At 33.7% G+C, this 17,229-nt stretch overlaps 5 protein-coding genes and 1 non-coding gene across 7 annotated transcripts; 3 read left to right on the top strand and 3 right to left on the bottom strand.

Moving 5' to 3' along the window:
* Positions 1-71: 71 nt before the first annotated feature.
* LOC8284222 (tobamovirus multiplication protein 1) lies at positions 72-5,599 on the bottom strand. 2 transcript variants are annotated; one of them, XM_015718833.2, is made up of 11 exons: positions 5,176-5,599; positions 4,488-4,578; positions 4,339-4,391; positions 4,070-4,162; positions 3,868-3,942; positions 3,230-3,302; positions 3,083-3,128; positions 2,877-2,940; positions 1,251-1,304; positions 680-757; positions 72-574 (listed from the first exon to the last, which is right to left on the bottom strand). In XM_015718833.2, the coding sequence occupies exons 1-11, from the start codon at positions 5,332-5,334 to the stop codon at positions 482-484; spliced, it is 879 nt and encodes a 292-aa protein (XP_015574319.1). In that variant the 5' UTR covers positions 5,335-5,599; the 3' UTR covers positions 72-481. The 2 variants fall into 2 exon arrangements, with proteins under 2 accessions (XP_015574319.1, XP_002518505.2); XM_002518459.3 differs by having other exon boundaries at positions 3,868-3,939; positions 5,176-5,598.
* Positions 5,600-8,113: 2,514 nt separating this feature from the next.
* Positions 8,114-8,185, top strand: TRNAW-CCA. The gene has a single exon. It is a non-coding gene; the product is annotated as a tRNA-Trp (tRNA).
* A 52-nt stretch (positions 8,186-8,237) lies between these two features.
* Positions 8,238-10,399, top strand: LOC8267448 (pentatricopeptide repeat-containing protein At1g61870, mitochondrial). The gene is made up of 2 exons (XM_002518460.4): positions 8,238-9,612; positions 10,075-10,399. The coding sequence occupies exon 1, from the start codon at positions 8,366-8,368 to the stop codon at positions 9,557-9,559; it is 1,194 nt and encodes a 397-aa protein (XP_002518506.1). The 5' UTR covers positions 8,238-8,365; the 3' UTR covers positions 9,560-9,612; positions 10,075-10,399.
* Positions 10,400-10,667: 268 nt separating this feature from the next.
* LOC8284224 (cardiolipin synthase (CMP-forming), mitochondrial) lies at positions 10,668-13,359 on the bottom strand. Its single transcript, XM_002518461.4, has 8 exons — positions 12,784-13,359; positions 12,630-12,696; positions 12,465-12,539; positions 12,322-12,373; positions 11,894-11,979; positions 11,733-11,807; positions 11,129-11,223; positions 10,668-11,025 (listed from the first exon to the last, which is right to left on the bottom strand). The coding sequence occupies exons 1-8, from the start codon at positions 13,242-13,244 to the stop codon at positions 10,932-10,934; spliced, it is 1,005 nt and encodes a 334-aa protein (XP_002518507.1). The 5' UTR covers positions 13,245-13,359; the 3' UTR covers positions 10,668-10,931.
* Positions 13,360-14,112: 753 nt separating this feature from the next.
* Positions 14,113-15,950, top strand: LOC8284225 (probable serine/threonine-protein kinase PBL23). Its single transcript, XM_015718778.3, has 5 exons — positions 14,113-14,245; positions 14,378-14,559; positions 14,643-14,832; positions 14,984-15,372; positions 15,460-15,950. The coding sequence occupies exons 1-5, from the start codon at positions 14,113-14,115 to the stop codon at positions 15,751-15,753; spliced, it is 1,188 nt and encodes a 395-aa protein (XP_015574264.1). The 3' UTR covers positions 15,754-15,950.
* LOC8284226 lies at positions 15,949-16,786 on the bottom strand. The gene has a single exon (XM_002518463.4). The coding sequence runs from the start codon at positions 16,647-16,649 to the stop codon at positions 16,260-16,262; it is 390 nt and encodes a 129-aa protein (XP_002518509.2). The 5' UTR covers positions 16,650-16,786; the 3' UTR covers positions 15,949-16,259.
* Between the last annotated feature and the right edge of the window lie 443 nt (positions 16,787-17,229).

Genomic DNA, 17,229 nt, shown 5'->3' with positions numbered 1-17,229 from the left:
ACCTCTAAAGTGTTGTCAACAATAATACAATCGTTACTCCTAAAAAACAATGAAATACCAAGTTACCTTAATAAAATAATAATAGTAACAATATCTATATATTACTTCAATTATGTTGAGCAGGCGATTAACATTAAAGTTGGCCTAAAAACAAACTGAAAGGCAACTAAGCACAAATTACAGAAAATTTTGCTTGCTCCAAATTTTTTGATTAGAGAAGCTACAGATGATTTGTCAAACAACCAATGCCTCAAGCTACATAACACATGAAGAAATCAATTCAAATATCTTCCCTACAGAAAGCTGCAACCAGCTGTGTAATATACATGCAAAAAGAATTGCCGCAATCATGAGCCACACTAGAATATGAAAAATCTGGATTTCTTTATCTGGCCCTGCCCTATCTCCAATATGACCTACTTCGGAAGCATGCAAAATCATTTCTTGGAGGAGAATACACTGCTAGAAAGGATCATTGTGGCTAACGAATTGGGTGGTATTGTGCTGATATTCTCTTGGGAGGCAACTTTCGCAGAATGTAGAGCACCAGAGCTGAGGGTAAAATCTCAACCAGCTGTATTTTCAAGCAACAAAAATTCGACAGAAAATAAAAGTTAAGACATACCATTATGTATTACATGAAGCTTCATTATATGGACAAATATACCCATTTGAATACCATGTAATAGATCAAGTTCAAAACTGGATGATCCAAAACATCAAGTGATGCATCTGAATCAAAAGCCGAAAGTAGAACCTGCAGGTTGAAAATAAAGTTAAAAGTATAATTTAAGCCTATTGTATTTTCGTCTTGAGGCAAACAATGCAATTTTAACTGCTGAAATTCAAGATCTCCATCTTTTGTAAAGGTCTCTCATGCTTAGAAATCGAAAAATCTATTGAAGAACTACCCTTGCCTGTATGCATTTGTGCATTAAGCTAATTTATTCAATCATTTGAGAATTGAATAGTTATTTGCTTTCCCTCAAAAGAAAATAGTGATTTGCTTGATGTTTTACTTATATGATTTAGTAAAATTGAAATTTATTAGAGAAATTATTTAGAATATTGATGTGAAGATAGCATGCTGGAATATCAATTTCTGCTGTCATTGAGGGCTCTTACAGTCATATGGCATGATATGGAAGTGATACATAAATGACCAGCAGTTATTTAAAAGTTTTGCAGCAATTAGTGCATCAAAACATTTCCTCAACATTTAAAAGATAGCTCAATTATTTCAATCTTACCACAAAACATCTTATAAGGAAGCACGTGAAACATATGGCTGTAACTGATCCAACCTGCCATAAAGCAAATATAAAGTCAACCGAACTTAAACTCAGAAATAGCTTTTCCCTTCCTTTTCCTTTTTTCTGTCTGTGCACATGTGTGTGTGTGTGTGTGTGTGTGTGTGAGAGAGAGAGAGAGAGAGAGAGAGGCAATGCATGTGTTTGCAAATTTTACTTATACTTTTATCATAATTTGTAAATACAAGATAATTTGAGTCCCTCTTCAAACTATAGTTAGTACTTTAAAGCTCAAGATAGTTTTTCAGGAAAATCATGTAAACAAATTCGAGTATGGAAATAGATATTCAAATTATATTATCAATGGATGAGCTAATTCAATAGCACGTATTCCCCCAGAGATCACAATTTGCTCCTTCGAATATAGCAAACTTGCAACCAATTATGAATTTCAACTCTACCATCTATACAAACATGAAGGCAGTGATTCCTTGAAAGGTATTATCATAAATAGTTGCTGTCATCTAACAACATTGTAAGTGGCGAAAGAACGGTTGACAAATTTAAGAATATTGACATCAGGGATGCTAGCATTCCCAAAAAAAGCCAAAGTTTGTGATGTTTGGAGAGGCAACAGGTGTTCATTACCGGATCCAACTACTTTATAACAGCAGAGACTTGGGAATATATTGGAAGGGATTTTCTTGTTAATGAAAGCCAAGAGAGGATTGAATGGTCAGGTTCCAGGAGTGGGATCTTTTCTATAGCCAGTACTTCGGAACAGTTGAGAGAATATTTCCCAAAAAGTAGCTGGGCCAGAATTATTTGGAGGAAGAGTCAAGTCCACAGAAAGAGCTTCATTCTGTGTCTAGCACTTAAAAATGGTCAAAACCAGTGATAAGTTGATAAGGTGAGGTATTGTGAATGAGGATAACTGTGTTTTCTGCAATTCTGAAAGCCAAAACATCGACCACTTGTTTTTTCAAGGTAGCTTCACTTCTCAGATTTGGAAACAAGATATGCAAGCCTGTTTAATAAGTAACAAAGAGCTCAAATGAAGAAGAATAGTTAGCCGGTTTTGCAGGAGGCACTGGAGATAAAACGAGATTAGCAGATGTTCACATATCTGCTCTGGCAGCTACAGTTTACTTTGATTGGCGAGTCAGGAATAACAAGATTTTTTATAATAAACAGATTTGAGAAAAAAGAGGATTCTTAGATTAGCATAGATGTTATATTCAAATGCATAGTTACTAATTCTAGTAATATCATTATAAATATTGATTCAAAACATCCAGATACTAGGATTGTAATTAGCGGTCATACAGGGCTTCCCTGAGGTGTACTATTTTCTGGCTTTAGCAATAAAATTGACTCTTTTGGTGAGTGAGCCAAAAAAAAAAAAGCTTGATTTTGTGTGAACTTTCCCTTGATGACTCGCCAGTAAAACAAGAATTTTTAATCTAACATGGAATCCATCATTCCATATTCCAAAATGATAAACATATGTAATTCACCTTCCACGACTTGTTACTATTATAATTTTTAGCCATCAAGAAGGTGTAGAAAGACTAACAACGACAGTGCAAATGTGATAACAATAAAGGTAAAGGAGAGGCATCAAACCTCATGGAGCTTCTTTCTTCTCCCTTTAGACTCAATAGGGAAGCGTCTCAGCATGAAAAATAATCTGAAAACAATGTACATGACAATCTTTTACAGGAAGAAGAGTCAATAACAAGAGAAAAGAAAGAGAGTTTCACATTATTAAACTTACGTGTGACAGTTTCAGATACAATAATTACCAAAACATTTAGCATGATAATACTCACCTCCCTCCATACAACAAGAAACCTAATGCAGCTATAATTGACACCCCTGGGAAAAAGAAAAATTTATTTAATTAAGTATAAACATGTCCAAGAGCTTCAATCTTCAGATATCAAAATCATCAGAATCCATGGGATAGAAAGATTTACCTGCAATAAATATCTTTCCAATGAATTCCACAATGCTGTTGTCATCTATCCAGAGGTATATCCAGATGCAGACCTGATTCAACCCCTCATTTTGATAAGACATTATAGAGAAATATGGCATAAACTATACAAAGTTCCAACAATAAGCCTCACAATGCCTGGTCAGCTGCTTCTGCCAGGAAACCATGAATGGTATCTTTACAAATAAGCTGATATTAAGTCCATGCTAACAAACCTAATCTTTTTCCCAAACCGTTGCATCTCTCCTCCTTCCTATGGTAGGGCAAGAAGGGTTGCACATTTAACCAAAATAATTCAAACTACTGTGGGGTCTGTGAAAATGGAATCCTGCATGTCAAATAGACGGGGGGAACATGTTTGCCCGGACATCAACATAATATATTTGCCAGATTCCCCAAACCCCGTAAAATCTTGAAGTGTTTTTTGTTATACCTTTACCCAAATCATACTGTTTCCACACGCATCCCTCAGCCCATAAACTAAAAATTCACAGAAGCTATACGTACATGGGAGATAAGACTGTATAAGGTGAACACGGCATAATAGCAATGATAATTGCTAATAAAGGTCACAGTAGATGCAGTAAAATAGATGGAAACATTAAGCATACTGCATACCTGTACGAAGTACATTGCAGCATTGACTGAAATGTAAACAATTCTGAGTTTATCTGTTGGCAAACTTCTTGCCTGCTAGTCAAAATAAGGAAAAATCAATTTCCTGAGACTATTTAAAGCCGAAAAGAAGAATCACATGAAGCGAAGACTGTGAGTGAAACGCCTATTGTTCATATAAAACCGAAATCTTGTAGATACTTGCCTGGTGATATATCTCTGCCCAAAATAAGACAAGCAGTGTATATGTAGAAAAGAATAGGAGTCCCGGGAGATCCAGTAATATCAATGTCAGCACCTGATTAGCAATACATTAATATTCAATCCAAAGAGAAAATATTATGCTAAAAGTAAGTAAAATGAACATTGTAAAGCAACTTTTGTTCAAGTAGAAAAACTGATAACAAGGATACCTACTGTATGAAGGTACGTTAAAATAGAGAACTGATGTCTTTCAAAGTTTCATCAACTAACCTTGGGATGCAAAACAAACACTTGCTTGTGGAATCCAAACACAATCGCACGCACTACAAGAATAAGAAATTTTGAAAAGGAAAATTTACAACTCCAATAAAAGTTATTTAAATAAGAATCCAATCCGTCAGAGGGACTCTAAGCATTACCTCCATTAACTATAAAGTTCATCAAGTGGAAAACTTTCTGCGTTGTCCAACCATACTCAGGCACTCTCAATTCAATCCGTATTAATTGTATCTGATAACCAATTAAACACAAAAGACTTCTTACAAACTCATTTGACCAATTTCATGCAGACGAGAACCATAAAGAGTAGAAAGTTCCACAATTAGCACTTGCAAGTGGACTAAAGCTAGGTAAGCAGACTATCAGTTTATTTTACTCGAAATGAACCCTGCGGAGCTCATAAGCACCAACTTAACTATTTCCAAATATTCAGCACAAGAACATCCAATACCATAGTACAGATAAAGAGAAAGAGAAAGCTAACTGACTAGCAAACGGAAGACCTCAATTATTAATTGAAGCTCTGCCAACGTCTGACGTTCTTTTAAAAAAAAAAATGAAGTTATCAGCAATCATTTTCTTCAATTGTAAGCCAATTAAGTACTCCTAACACATCAATAGTTGAAGAAAATTGAAGAATGAATCCAATATTTCAAGCAAACAGAGCTTCTTCTACTTCATTACAATGCCAATACATTCATATCAACTAAAAACACTAGCTTTACTAATCACACTTATAAATCATGATCCATCAAAGCCACTCACTCCATCAAAGACACAAACTTTAGCATAGAACAAACATCATGAGATAAAGAGAAAGAGAAATACCAGAGCAATAGAAGAAACAAGTGCATAAGCAGCGCAAAGAGCATAAAAGATCCCATCTTGCCATTCAGCAGTATCATTAATCTCATCCCACCAATTCCCAACTAGACCAACAATCTCCATAGGACCCAATTCAACTGACATTCTCCTCATTTTCACCATCTCAATAATTTTCCCGAGAAAATGAAAATCCGGGAAATTTTTATTTTTTTTAAAAAAAGAAGTCAAAATCCTTCTTCCCAAACACCCCCCACCACTGCTACTAACAAGTTCAAAAAGAGGAATCCAAAACTCAAAACTGAGAGTTAAGTTCAAAGATTGAGTCTTTTTTGTTTAATTTGCTCGCTTCTCTTCTCTACCAGACGGTCCAAGTAGAGAAGAAAGCACCTAAGCGTCTATTCTAGTGACATATCATCAAATTTGGTGGTTGTGCGTAGTAAAACAATATTTCTTTTTCTTTATTATTATTATTTTTTAAAATAAGTTGTTGATTCAATTATTACTCACACGTGTTACTGTTAATATTTTATAGAGTGAATCTTTTTATATGTAGTAATTTTTATTAAATATCCTCAAAATAAATATTAAACTAATTCCATCAATAAAATTAATATATTTAAAACATTTATAATCATTAACTTAGAAATCTTTTTATTGAGAAAGGTTAAGATTAATATATTTATGTAATATTAATTTTTAAAATTTAATATTTATTTGAAATATATATTTAATTTTTAATATATAAAATGTCTATTTTGATATGTATTTCTAATTTTACATAAAGAATATAAATTTATATTTATTTTTATACTTTTATTAATTTGTTGATTTATAAATTATATTATTAATTTAAAAAATAATTTTAATTTTTGTATTAATTTTAATTATAATATTTAAAATTTAATTTAATTAAAATAGAATAACGGAAAATAATTACTAATTTTTTGTAAATTTATTTTATCTAAAAATAATATATATTAATTATATTTTAATATTATATTTAACTAAATAATAATTTTTTATTAATAATAATAATACTAATTTTATCATAAAAATAATATATTATTTATATTTTAATATTTTATTAATTAATAAATTAATTTTATATTATAATAATTATGATAATTTTAGATTTAAAATAATATTTAAATAATATTTTTAATTATATTTGATGATAAATTAATTTTTAATTATATAATAAATTTTTAATTTTAAAAATATTAATATTAATTATATTGATATATTAATTTATATAATATTAAAATTAATTAATAGATAATTTTTAAAATAATTCTTATATTATCACATTAATAAATCACATCCCGATTCACGTGATGTAGGAGAGAGGATAGATGCTGCCGGAGATTCCTTATTACCTTCGCTTGTGGGCCTACCAAACAGAATATATATAAGAAGTACTAGTTTTAACTGTTTGTGATGCGAAACTTCTCACTGCCTTATGTGGCATTGGGCGGTTGGCCGGTGCTTGTCGTGTTTGATCTGCGAGTGCACTGCCTGGACGTCCCATGTAGCCACGTACACTTTTGCAATAAAACAAGTAAAATATCAATATATATCATTTCATTTATGTAATAAAACCGAAAAAATAAATATATTGACCTTCTTATCACCACTAATTAGAATTTTAGTATTTTTTATTTTTAATTTATATATTGCATAAACTTTTATGTATAAATAAAATCGAATTTAAAGATAAAATTAAGATATATATTTTATAATAAATATATTAATACAATATAATTTTTAATAATAATATATAACAATTAACTGCTATATTCAAAAGATTATACATAATTATAAAAAATAAATAAAATATTTAGTTTTTAATTTAATAAATTAATAAAATATAAGTAACATAATAAAATAATTTTATATTGTCTAGCATAAAAAAAATATTTTTTTTTATTTTTCATATTTCGGTTTTCTTTCACCTCTAACAATTAATAATTATGAAATTTGTTATTAATATTTATTGATTATTGAATGAGATAGCTAATAATCTTTTAAATATGAATGAAGCTATTTTCTTTAGATTTTATCAATTAATAGAAATAATAATTTATTAAATATCATATGAAAGGCTGGCGACGTGTTTAATTATTTAAATTAATGATAAAATGGGGAGAGAAAAGGTAATAGATAAAATAGGGAATTGGTGAGTGGAGGAGGAGTGGCTATAACTAGAAGTACAAGTTTGTAAATGATAGCACGTGTTACTGTACTGTGCATTTGCTTTCAATGGTCTTTGTATGGAAAGGCCGGTGGGGTTAACGATCTTCCTCTTTTATTACAGTGCCAACACTTAAAATCAATTCCTTGTGCAAATTAATTTCAGCACCAATTTTAAATATTTTTATTCTTTATGTTGCCATTTCTATATTTAGAGATGTATCCATATTTCCTTTAAGACTCTTATTCCTAAAATTATTATATTTTTTCTTCTAATAAGATTATAGATCGAATAATTTTAATAAAAATATATGCCGTAGAATATAAATAACATTTTACTTCAAATAGTTTAATAGATAAAAAATATATATATATATATATATATATATTAAATATTATTTATAAAAAAAAAATTCAAAAATAATTAGGGTTTAGGTCACTTGGTTATCTATCCTTATTGATGAGCCCTATTTGCCATATTAATGGATTGGTAGTCTCTCTTTTTCTTTGTGGGATTTTTGTGTTATCTTGTGTCTGAAATATGAAACCAATAAAACACTATTTAACTAAAACTTTTTAGTTTCACCCATTTTTATAACAATGGCAAATTTAGCATTACAAAATATACAATGAGTCTAGCTACATCCACTAATTCACTAAAAATGGAAATTTGGGTTGGCCTAACCAATAATCAATGACAGCTCTAAGCTAGTTTCTAATATTATATAAATAACAACAAAAGAACCGTCAAGGATCCGTGGCGCAATGGTAGCGCGTCTGACTCCAGATCAGAAGGTTGCGTGTTCGATTCACGTCGGGTTCAGTTCCCATAAATTGATCGATTTTTTATTTGTATTCTTTTGCAAATTCTATCAATCACAATCTACAATCACTTGCAGCTAAATTTTACCCTAAACCCTTCTTCTCTAAATCCTTACATCTCCACTCAAAACCCTAACACCTCCATTTATCGACTTAACTACGTTTCTGAAACAAATAAAAAATGGCGCTGTTCTTTCGTCTCAGAATCCATTCTCTAATAAAAGTCCGTCGCGAATTCTCAACAACTCCACTTTCATCCAAAGAAAGAACAAGAGCAGCAATCTCTTTGCTCAAATCAGAAGAAAACCCACAAAAAATCATCGAAATCTGTAACTCCGCTTCTCTAACCCCAGAAGCTCATTTAGACCGTATCGCCTTCTCTGTCGCTATTACCAAGCTCTCCAAATCCAACAATTTCTCTTTCATCCAACAATTCCTCGACGACCTCCGTGTTTCTCGACCGGATCTTCGTACTTCCGAACGATTTGCCGCTCACGCCATCGTTCTATTCGGTCAAGCTGCGATGGTTGATCACGCTGTCCGCACTTTTAAAGAGTATCATACTGATGTCATTGGCTTGGGTAATAATGGGTCTGTTAAAGTTTTCAATGCTCTACTTTTTGCTTGTTATTTGGCTAAGGATTACAGTGAAGTGAAAAGGGTGTTCCTTGAATTTCCTAAAAATTATAATATTGAGCCTAATTTGGATAGCTACAATACTGTTATTAAGTCTTTCTGTGATTCTGAGAGTTCAAGTTCGGGTTTTTCTGTTTTAGCTGAGATGGATAGGAAGCGTCTGAAACCAAATGCGACGACTTTCGGGCATTTGCTTGCTGGGTTTTACAAGGAAGAGAAGTATGAGGATGTTGGAAAAGTATTGGAAATGATGAAGGACAAGTACGGGATTCGGCCGGGTGTTAGTACTTATAATATTAGGATTCAAAGTTTGTGTAAGCTGAAAAAGTCTGCAGAGGCAAAAGCTTTACTTGATGGAATGTTGTCTAGGCAAATGAAGCCGAACTCTGTGACATATGCTCATTTGATTCATGGGTTTTGCAATGAAGGTGATTTGGAGGGAGGAAAGAGACTGTTTAAGGATATGGTTAATAGAGGGTACCAACCAGATTCTGCTTGTTATTTTACGTTGCTGCATTACTTGTGTAAAGGTCAGGATTTTGAGACTGCATTGAGAATTTGTAAGGAAAGTATTGGGAAGGACTGGGTACCAAATATTGCAACTATGAAGTCTCTGGTCAATGGGCTTGCAGGTATTGGGAAGGTGGATGAGGCAAAGGAGCTTATTGCAAAAATAAAGGAGAAGTTTACCAAGAATGTTAGTACGTGGGAAGAGATTGAAGCTGGTTTACCTCGGTAGGGAAGAAAATGTTTTAAGTTTTGTTTGACAAGACCAGGAAGCTAGAAAATCAGGTGAGAGTACTAGAATAGCATATCTGCCAAATTAGAGCAAGTAACAGTTTTACATTTACTTGGTGAATTGTTTCATTTTTGAATGAAAGTGGTATTTAGTTTCAATGTTGCCGGTTTTCATTTTCATAGTCTTGATAACAATAGAGGCATCAAGCTTGTAAAATTATCTGAGAATCTGAGCATTCAAACTTGTTTGCCTGATGGCTGAATATATGCTCTTTCATCACAAGACTTCAATTAATAGCTAGCTGCAATTGAGGTTTCTGTCATTGCAATTAGATGTCTGCTCGATACTTCTTGAGCTTTTGCTCTAGTACTTTATTTGTTCATCTGAATGTTCTATGATAAAACAACTTGATCTATCTTGGTCACCCATTGACTCGTGCACCATGATTCAATATTTGACTGACAAAGAAGCTTTCACTGCCAGTCTCTGATACGAGTGTCTGTCATTGCTTTCAGGTTCTTGTTGGAGCATGCAAATGGAAATTGATTGTTCAGATACTGCCTGCATTTGCTCAAATGTGCACATTTTCTGTTAACAGATTTCCTCAAGAATGATGTTCTGCGTCCACATCTAGCAAGTTTGTAATAATGCTGAACTGAGGTCAAGACAATATGGTCTGCCCTTGAATTCATGGGAATACAATTGTTTCATTTTTGCATGAACTGTCATGGATTAAGCATGAACTTCTAGCAAAAGGCTGAAGCTACTAGAGTGATATTCGGGCAACTTTCGAGTTTCATTTTATAAAATGTCAATCTGCGACAGCGATTGCATCTTCCACTTGTCCCGCGTTTTATTAACAGGTTACTGGTGCAAATGGGATGTAAAAATCCAAAATTCCTCCTAACAGAAAAGGATTAAAAGGAAAAATGAGCGGCCTTTTATAACTAATTGTAAATTGAGTGACGGGAGAAATAAGCAAAGGGCTTCCTTTTACTAGGCCGCCACAAGGAACAAATCAACACTGGAGATGAAAACGCTGTAACTCAAGCTCATACTGTATTATCAGAAAGAAAATAAAAAAGCCTCAAGCTCATACTGAGGTAAATATGTTAAAAGATTTTGTTACTTTTTATGCTTTGATTTAATACTAAGAAAACCTCCCTTGTTTTTTTTTATTACAAATCTCTATATTAGAAAACATGCTTTACAAGTTAGGTAGCTCAAACTCATACGTTATGCAATTGTTCCAGAATTCCCGTCATCCATTTCTTTTCAGCTCAAAATACAGACAATCCAGTTGCTCCTTTCCTTCCAAAACATAATTTAATGTCATAACCCAACTTGAAAGATTTGAGCTGAAAAACCAGAGCTATGATTTACTGGCAAGCAATGAGTATCTATTCTTCATGTATTGTACTCCGTATCCAGCTGTAGAAGCCACTGTTGTGGTAGCCACCAACCAGCTGCACCACATTGGGGGCAAAAATAGACGTGTGTATCAAATATTTATTCACACGGACTATCAGTAATTACTTAGAAGGAGAAATTAAGAGGTACTTAAGTTACCTCAAGTATGTTATGTATGATTGAGTCTCCTCAGTTCCAAACTCTGGCTGAAGGAGGGCAGCAGCAACTAAAACCAACTGGAAAACTGTATTAACCTGTCAATGTCCTGGCCCTTGTTAGAGAACAGAGAAAAAGGTTTTTAACTGGTATCAATCTCACTGACTGTATTGCCATTTCCCTTTTAAATCAATCACATGCTGATGAATAAGAGAGCTAAAACTTTCTTCTCTTGGCCAGTGATAATATATTAAGCACAAACTACTTTTACTTTTTGTTATAGAACAATAGGAAACCATCCATTAAGCCAATGTTATTAGGATATAACAATTTCCACTATCCCTCATGACGCGTTCTAGCTTTCAAGAGCTGCTTAAATTTTTAAATCATGAAAAAATTTGGCCTATCTCAAGTTCGTAAATTTTTAAAAGGTAACAGTATATTACTCTCCGTAACTTCTCCTTCTATATGCACTCCTATATGAAACAAATGCTGGCTCAAATGAAGGGAGGAAAACTGTACCAGTATTCTGGTTCAACTAACATTGTCTAACGGCTTAAACATTTGATTTCCATAACTAGTAAGGTCAAAATTATATGAAACAAACCTTGCTTATGAAGAGAGGTTCGACTTTCTCAGGGCGGGTTCCGTCAAGATTGAAGAAATCATACCAACTATTCCACTGAAAGAAAAAACTCAACAACGTGAGATATTTTAGCCACATTAAAAGAAAAGAAAAAGGATCATGTTCAAGTTGGTCAACTTCACCTTCCAACCCAAGCTATTAGCTCTGTGATATATTGCACCACCAACAAGTGCAATATCTCGCAACACAACCAGTCCAACAAGTCCAGCTTCACAAGGAAAAGAAATAGACCAGATGGATTACCCTCCATATGACTTTTTGAAAATGCAATGCTGTTACTATGTATGTTGATATATAATATATTCAAACAGCTAATAAAGCTATCCAGTAGTCATGTTATGCCAAATGCCAGCAGCATTGGGTGGGTTCCTAAAATAGTATTAAGCTGCTATAATCTTCATTTATTAGTTCGGTGATTCTATAAATCCAAAGTGGCCCTAATATTATCAGTAAAAGTTTGAGTCTGCGAATGCCAAAGTTGGAAGTTAAGAACAGAATATTAGACACAGACACAGGAAAAATAACATGCTTAACCATAGAGACAACTTACGGTGTAGAAGATCCATATGCACCATTGCCAATGCAACAGAACCAATAAGAACCTGTAATTAAGAAAAATAGAATCCACTACAGAATTAATTAAGAACCTGTCATCAACAAACAAGAATTAAGACTTTAGAGCTCTAAAGTTACCTTGTCAGCAAGCGGATCAAGGTAGGAACCCACTACAGAATTAATTCTCATCTTCCTGGCAATAAAGCCATCAAGCTACAGTATGAAATAATAAGAGAATGAAATCCAGTTCAATACATTCTTAATTCTAATAGCTATCAACATAAAGCGTCAAGTTACGATTACCCAATCAGTAGCCCCAGAGATAGCCAACCCCACAAATGCAGAAGAATACATTTCGTTTGTAATCATCCTGCATACAAGGAAAAAAGGATAAATATTCTCATATAACAGATGATGAAAGCTCTAAATCAGAAAGCAAAAGTAAACCAAAATGTACCATCCAATAACAGGACCAGAGACCAGACGAGTGAAAGAAACAAAATTAGGCAAATTGATGAAACTCTTCCAAAGCCCCTCATCTAAATGAGCCTCCTTTAACTCTTCTTGAACACTATCTACCACTCGTTGATTGATCAAACCCGGACCGACTCGACTCCTAAGCAAATTCAAGGCTTCAACTTTCTTCAAAACGACAACGTTTTTTCCCCTTAGGTAAAGTGGGTTTGTAGATTGCAAGAGCTTCCATGGTGGAAAAGATAGAAAGAGAGGACCTTGACCCTGACATTGAAATTGAGAAACCCATTTAGACACAAAGCGAGAGTAATGTAAAGGACTAGTAGTGTATGGAGATGGGATTATAGAGTTTGCTGTTGCTGCTGCTGCTACTGTTACAAAACTTCTATTTCTATTGTTGCAGTTTTTAGTGATTAGGGTTCTTAGTGATTTGTAGATCACCATTGATGGCGCATGTTAATGTTTTCTTTTGCTTTTCCCGGTCTATCGATACAATTGTAGGTTTTTGCTGGGGTTTAGGTTTAGGACTTAAGAGAGACATGTGTTACGTGCCTCGACTTGACACGTGTATAAAAAGCTTGACTTTTACCTGTGAAAGTTTGAGCGGTCTGCCATGGCCTTATAGCTAAAGAAAGAATTGGTTAGTGATGTCTTCTGTTTTATTAATTTGTTAATTTTTGTTTTTCTTGTAAAGCCTAATTTGTTAATTAATATTTCTAGAATCCATTACTCAGATTTTCTTTTATATATAAACTTAGTTTCTAAGGATTGTATTTATAAGAATATACCCTAAATTTATCTTAAGAAATGAACTAATTGAGATGCCTATAAATTTGATTTTGAACATATAATTTTTAGTTTAAATTAATAGAAAAAGCAACACCATTTGTATTTTTATTATTATTTTACTAACTGAATTAACCTCCACAAATTTTAAATTAAAAATGGTGTATGCATGCTGAAAGTAGGATATATTATATATAGCCGCCATGTTAGCCTTACTTATTTTTACCATGGCCAATTATAGAATTGAGTTGGTGAAAATTAGTTTAACCTAAAGAGTAAAAGAGCAATAGAACTACTGGATAAGAGCAAAGGAAGACTTAACTAAATATACCGAAATTCAATGGCTAAAACAAGAATACGTGTAATGGTCCTTGTCAGTTCTTCAGTTTCTTTTAACACATTTCAATCTCAAGTACCATTGATTTTCCCAGTTATAGCATATGCACATGTTTATATATGTATATATTTTTCATAAGGTTTATTTAGTTTAAGGAAAAGGGTGGCGGACATTAGCAAAAGAAGAGTAATGAGTTGTTTTTCTTGCTGTAGATTCGAAAAGAGTAATTCATTTAATCAGAACATAGCCTACTCCGGTAATGCAACCAGTAAGCATGGAAGCACATTTTCCTTCTTCCTGAATAATATTTCGCGTAAAACAGGTACCCTTTTGTTTTTAATCTGTTCAGAAATTTTTCTTGATGATCAAAACCTATCAAATTCACCTTAGAAGCAAGTTTAACGTAATGGAATGTTATATAATGGCAATGGAACCTTGTATTCTTGATGTCTAGGCAGCGTCAAGCAGAGACTTATTACCGAGGAGATAATGAGAGTTGGGAATGCTAAAGTTTCTGCTAAGGTGTACACATTTCATGAAGTTGCTGCTGCAACCGGTGGCTTTAATTCTAGTTGTGTTTTGGGTGAAGGTGGATTCGGGAGAGTGTACAAAGGATATGTTCAGAACATTCATCAAGTGTGTTTCTAGTTTCTCAATGTGGGTATTAATTATCCTTGCATAATCTTGTAGTGATATGTGTTTGTTTCTTGGTTTTGTAGGAAGTAGCAATTAAGCAACTCGATAGGAATGGATTGCAAGGAACTAGAGAGTTCTTTTCAGAGATTCTTATGTTAAGTCTGGTTGAACATCCGAACCTTGTCAGACTGGTTGGTTATTGCCTAGAAGGAGAGCAGAGAATCTTATTATATGAATATATGTTCCATGGATCATTGGAAAATCACCTCTTTGGTATGTCTAAATCAGTTTTGTTCTGTTTATCCAAACATATGCTGTTCTGTTTATGCAAATCTTTTGATGAACGACTTTTGCATTGTCGTAGCATGCACATTAGGTAGACATAGTTTTGAAAGAAATATTGGTAACTTTTTCAATATTTCAGATTTAGCTCCAGAACAGAAAGCATTGGATTGGAATACGAGGATGAAAATAGCAGCAGGCGCAGCGAGAGGACTAGAATTCCTGCACGAAGCAGACCCGCCAATCATTTATCGTGACTTCAAAGCATCAAACATATTATTAGATGAAGATCTCAACCCAAAGCTCTCAGATTTTGGACTTGCTAGGCTAGGTCCAACAGGAGAGAAAGATCATGTGTCTACAAGGGTCATGGGTACTTACGGCTATTGCGCTCCAGAGTATCAACGGACAGGAAAGCTGACGAAGAAGTCCGACGTGTATAGTTTTGGTGTTGTTTTTCTGGAGCTAATTTCAGGAAGGAGAGTCATTGATATTGAAAGACCAACCGAAGAGCAGAACCTAATTCAATGGGTACGTTGATCCTCTTTACAATCTCTTATTGATTATAATTAGTAACTATGAGGAACCTGATGATTGGTTCTGATTTCCAACTTTTAGGCAGAACCATTATTCAAGAACAAAAGTGAATTTACAGCAATGGCAGATCCATTGCTTGAAGGAAACTATCCTTCTAAGAGTTTATATCAAGCTCTTGCCATTGCAGCAATGTGTCTCCAAGAGGAAGCTGATGTTAGACCCTTGATGGCAGATGTTGTGACTGCACTCGAATTCCTTTCCAGGCCAAAGGTTGAGGAGGAGGGACGTGATTATTATGGTGTATCAAGAAGCGCTACTATTGGGTATTTCAACTCCATCAAAGGAGCAGATTTCAAAGGAGACTTAGAAGCTTAATTAAGACCAACTTCGGACACCAATGAAACCTGCAGTTTCCCTGAACCATTCTTTCAGAATTCATGAATGTGCCGGAAGCCGAATTTACTGATGCATTTGTTATATGTAACCCAAAATAGATTAGCAAGACAAACATTTATTCACCATATCAAAATTAAACTTTTGAGTGGGTGAAATATGAAATAATCCTTTGTATATACACAATCTCTATGGAATTGGAAATTAAACATGCTAACATCAAAGAAACCTGCAATTTTTGGAATTAGATACAAGCTGCTAATAGAACCTGTGGAGATCATTAGCAAGCCTTAAGATCCTGACGACATTCCTTTGAACAAAAAGCCCCAATAGATAAGAAATTTGACTACAGAATCTACTAGCACTGAAATAATGGACCTCAGATGAGAATAGAAGTAGTAGCAAAAGCATGGTCCAATCGATCACACGTACGTATATTTACCAGCTTAAAGAGATTAGGAACCATGTCAGGCTCTTTACAGGATTGCCTAAAAAATCATGTTTTTTGCGTCATCCTTCAAGATTCTGTAACTGAATCCAGGAATCCCATTTGGGCGATTGGAATCTGCAACTTCAACAGCAGTACAGATGCTTGGAAGGAATCCATTACTGCTGCCTCTTCTCTTCTTTCTTTTCCAGCTCAGTTTCAAGGACCAGAAGCTAGGCCTCGAGTGACCACTGCTGGAACCAATATCAAACAGCTGTGCCAGAGGTTTTCTGGAGCTCATACATCTCTCTAACTCAATCTTAGTGAAGTAATCAATTTCTTTCCTCACCAGCGATCCTATAGTGCCTCGTGTGCCAATGGCAACCGGAGCAGTTGCTGCAGCCATTTTCGCAGGCAAATTGGTAGCTATAGAGCTGGGTTTATAGTGCATATTTACAGTTGATTTGAAGTTATGAAAGGTTGGCTTGGGGTTGAAGAAAGTAAGGCCCTACTTCTTTTTCTTTTCTAATTTAAATGAAAGGTTTGCTTTAAGGTTGAAAGGCAACTCATCATCCTCAACTTTGGCGTTTTTAAAGTTTTGATTGAGGAAATGCTTTATTAAAGTGGACAGCATGAGATTTTGCATAATTGGTGGGTTTGATAAAGAATAGTCATACCTCATCATTTTCTCCTTGTGATAGCAATGAAATCCTTTGCAAATTTCCTTTTTAACCAAGATTAATTTGCTTTTAACCCTTTTGACTATGTTAATCGATTGTTGCTTTTTCACTTTTGGAGATAATTAGTTCATAGACTGGATCATACGTACTATAATATGATACATAATATGGAAATGGATTTTTCGGTTTATTCTTTTAGCGACCCGCTTATTTAGTCTTGAGATATGAGAGAGTGACAATATATATATATATGTTTTATATTTTTATATTAAATTATTTACACATATTTCTTAATTAAAAATTAATAAATATATATCAATTATCTATATGGGATCTTTTATTTTATTTTTT

Source organism: Ricinus communis, chromosome 5 (assembly GCF_019578655.1).
Source record: "Ricinus communis isolate WT05 ecotype wild-type chromosome 5, ASM1957865v1, whole genome shotgun sequence".
NCBI lineage: Eukaryota > Viridiplantae > Streptophyta > Magnoliopsida > Malpighiales > Euphorbiaceae > Ricinus > Ricinus communis.
The sequence above is the reverse complement of the archived record's forward strand: the minus strand, read 5'-3'. Positions and strand labels throughout refer to the sequence as shown.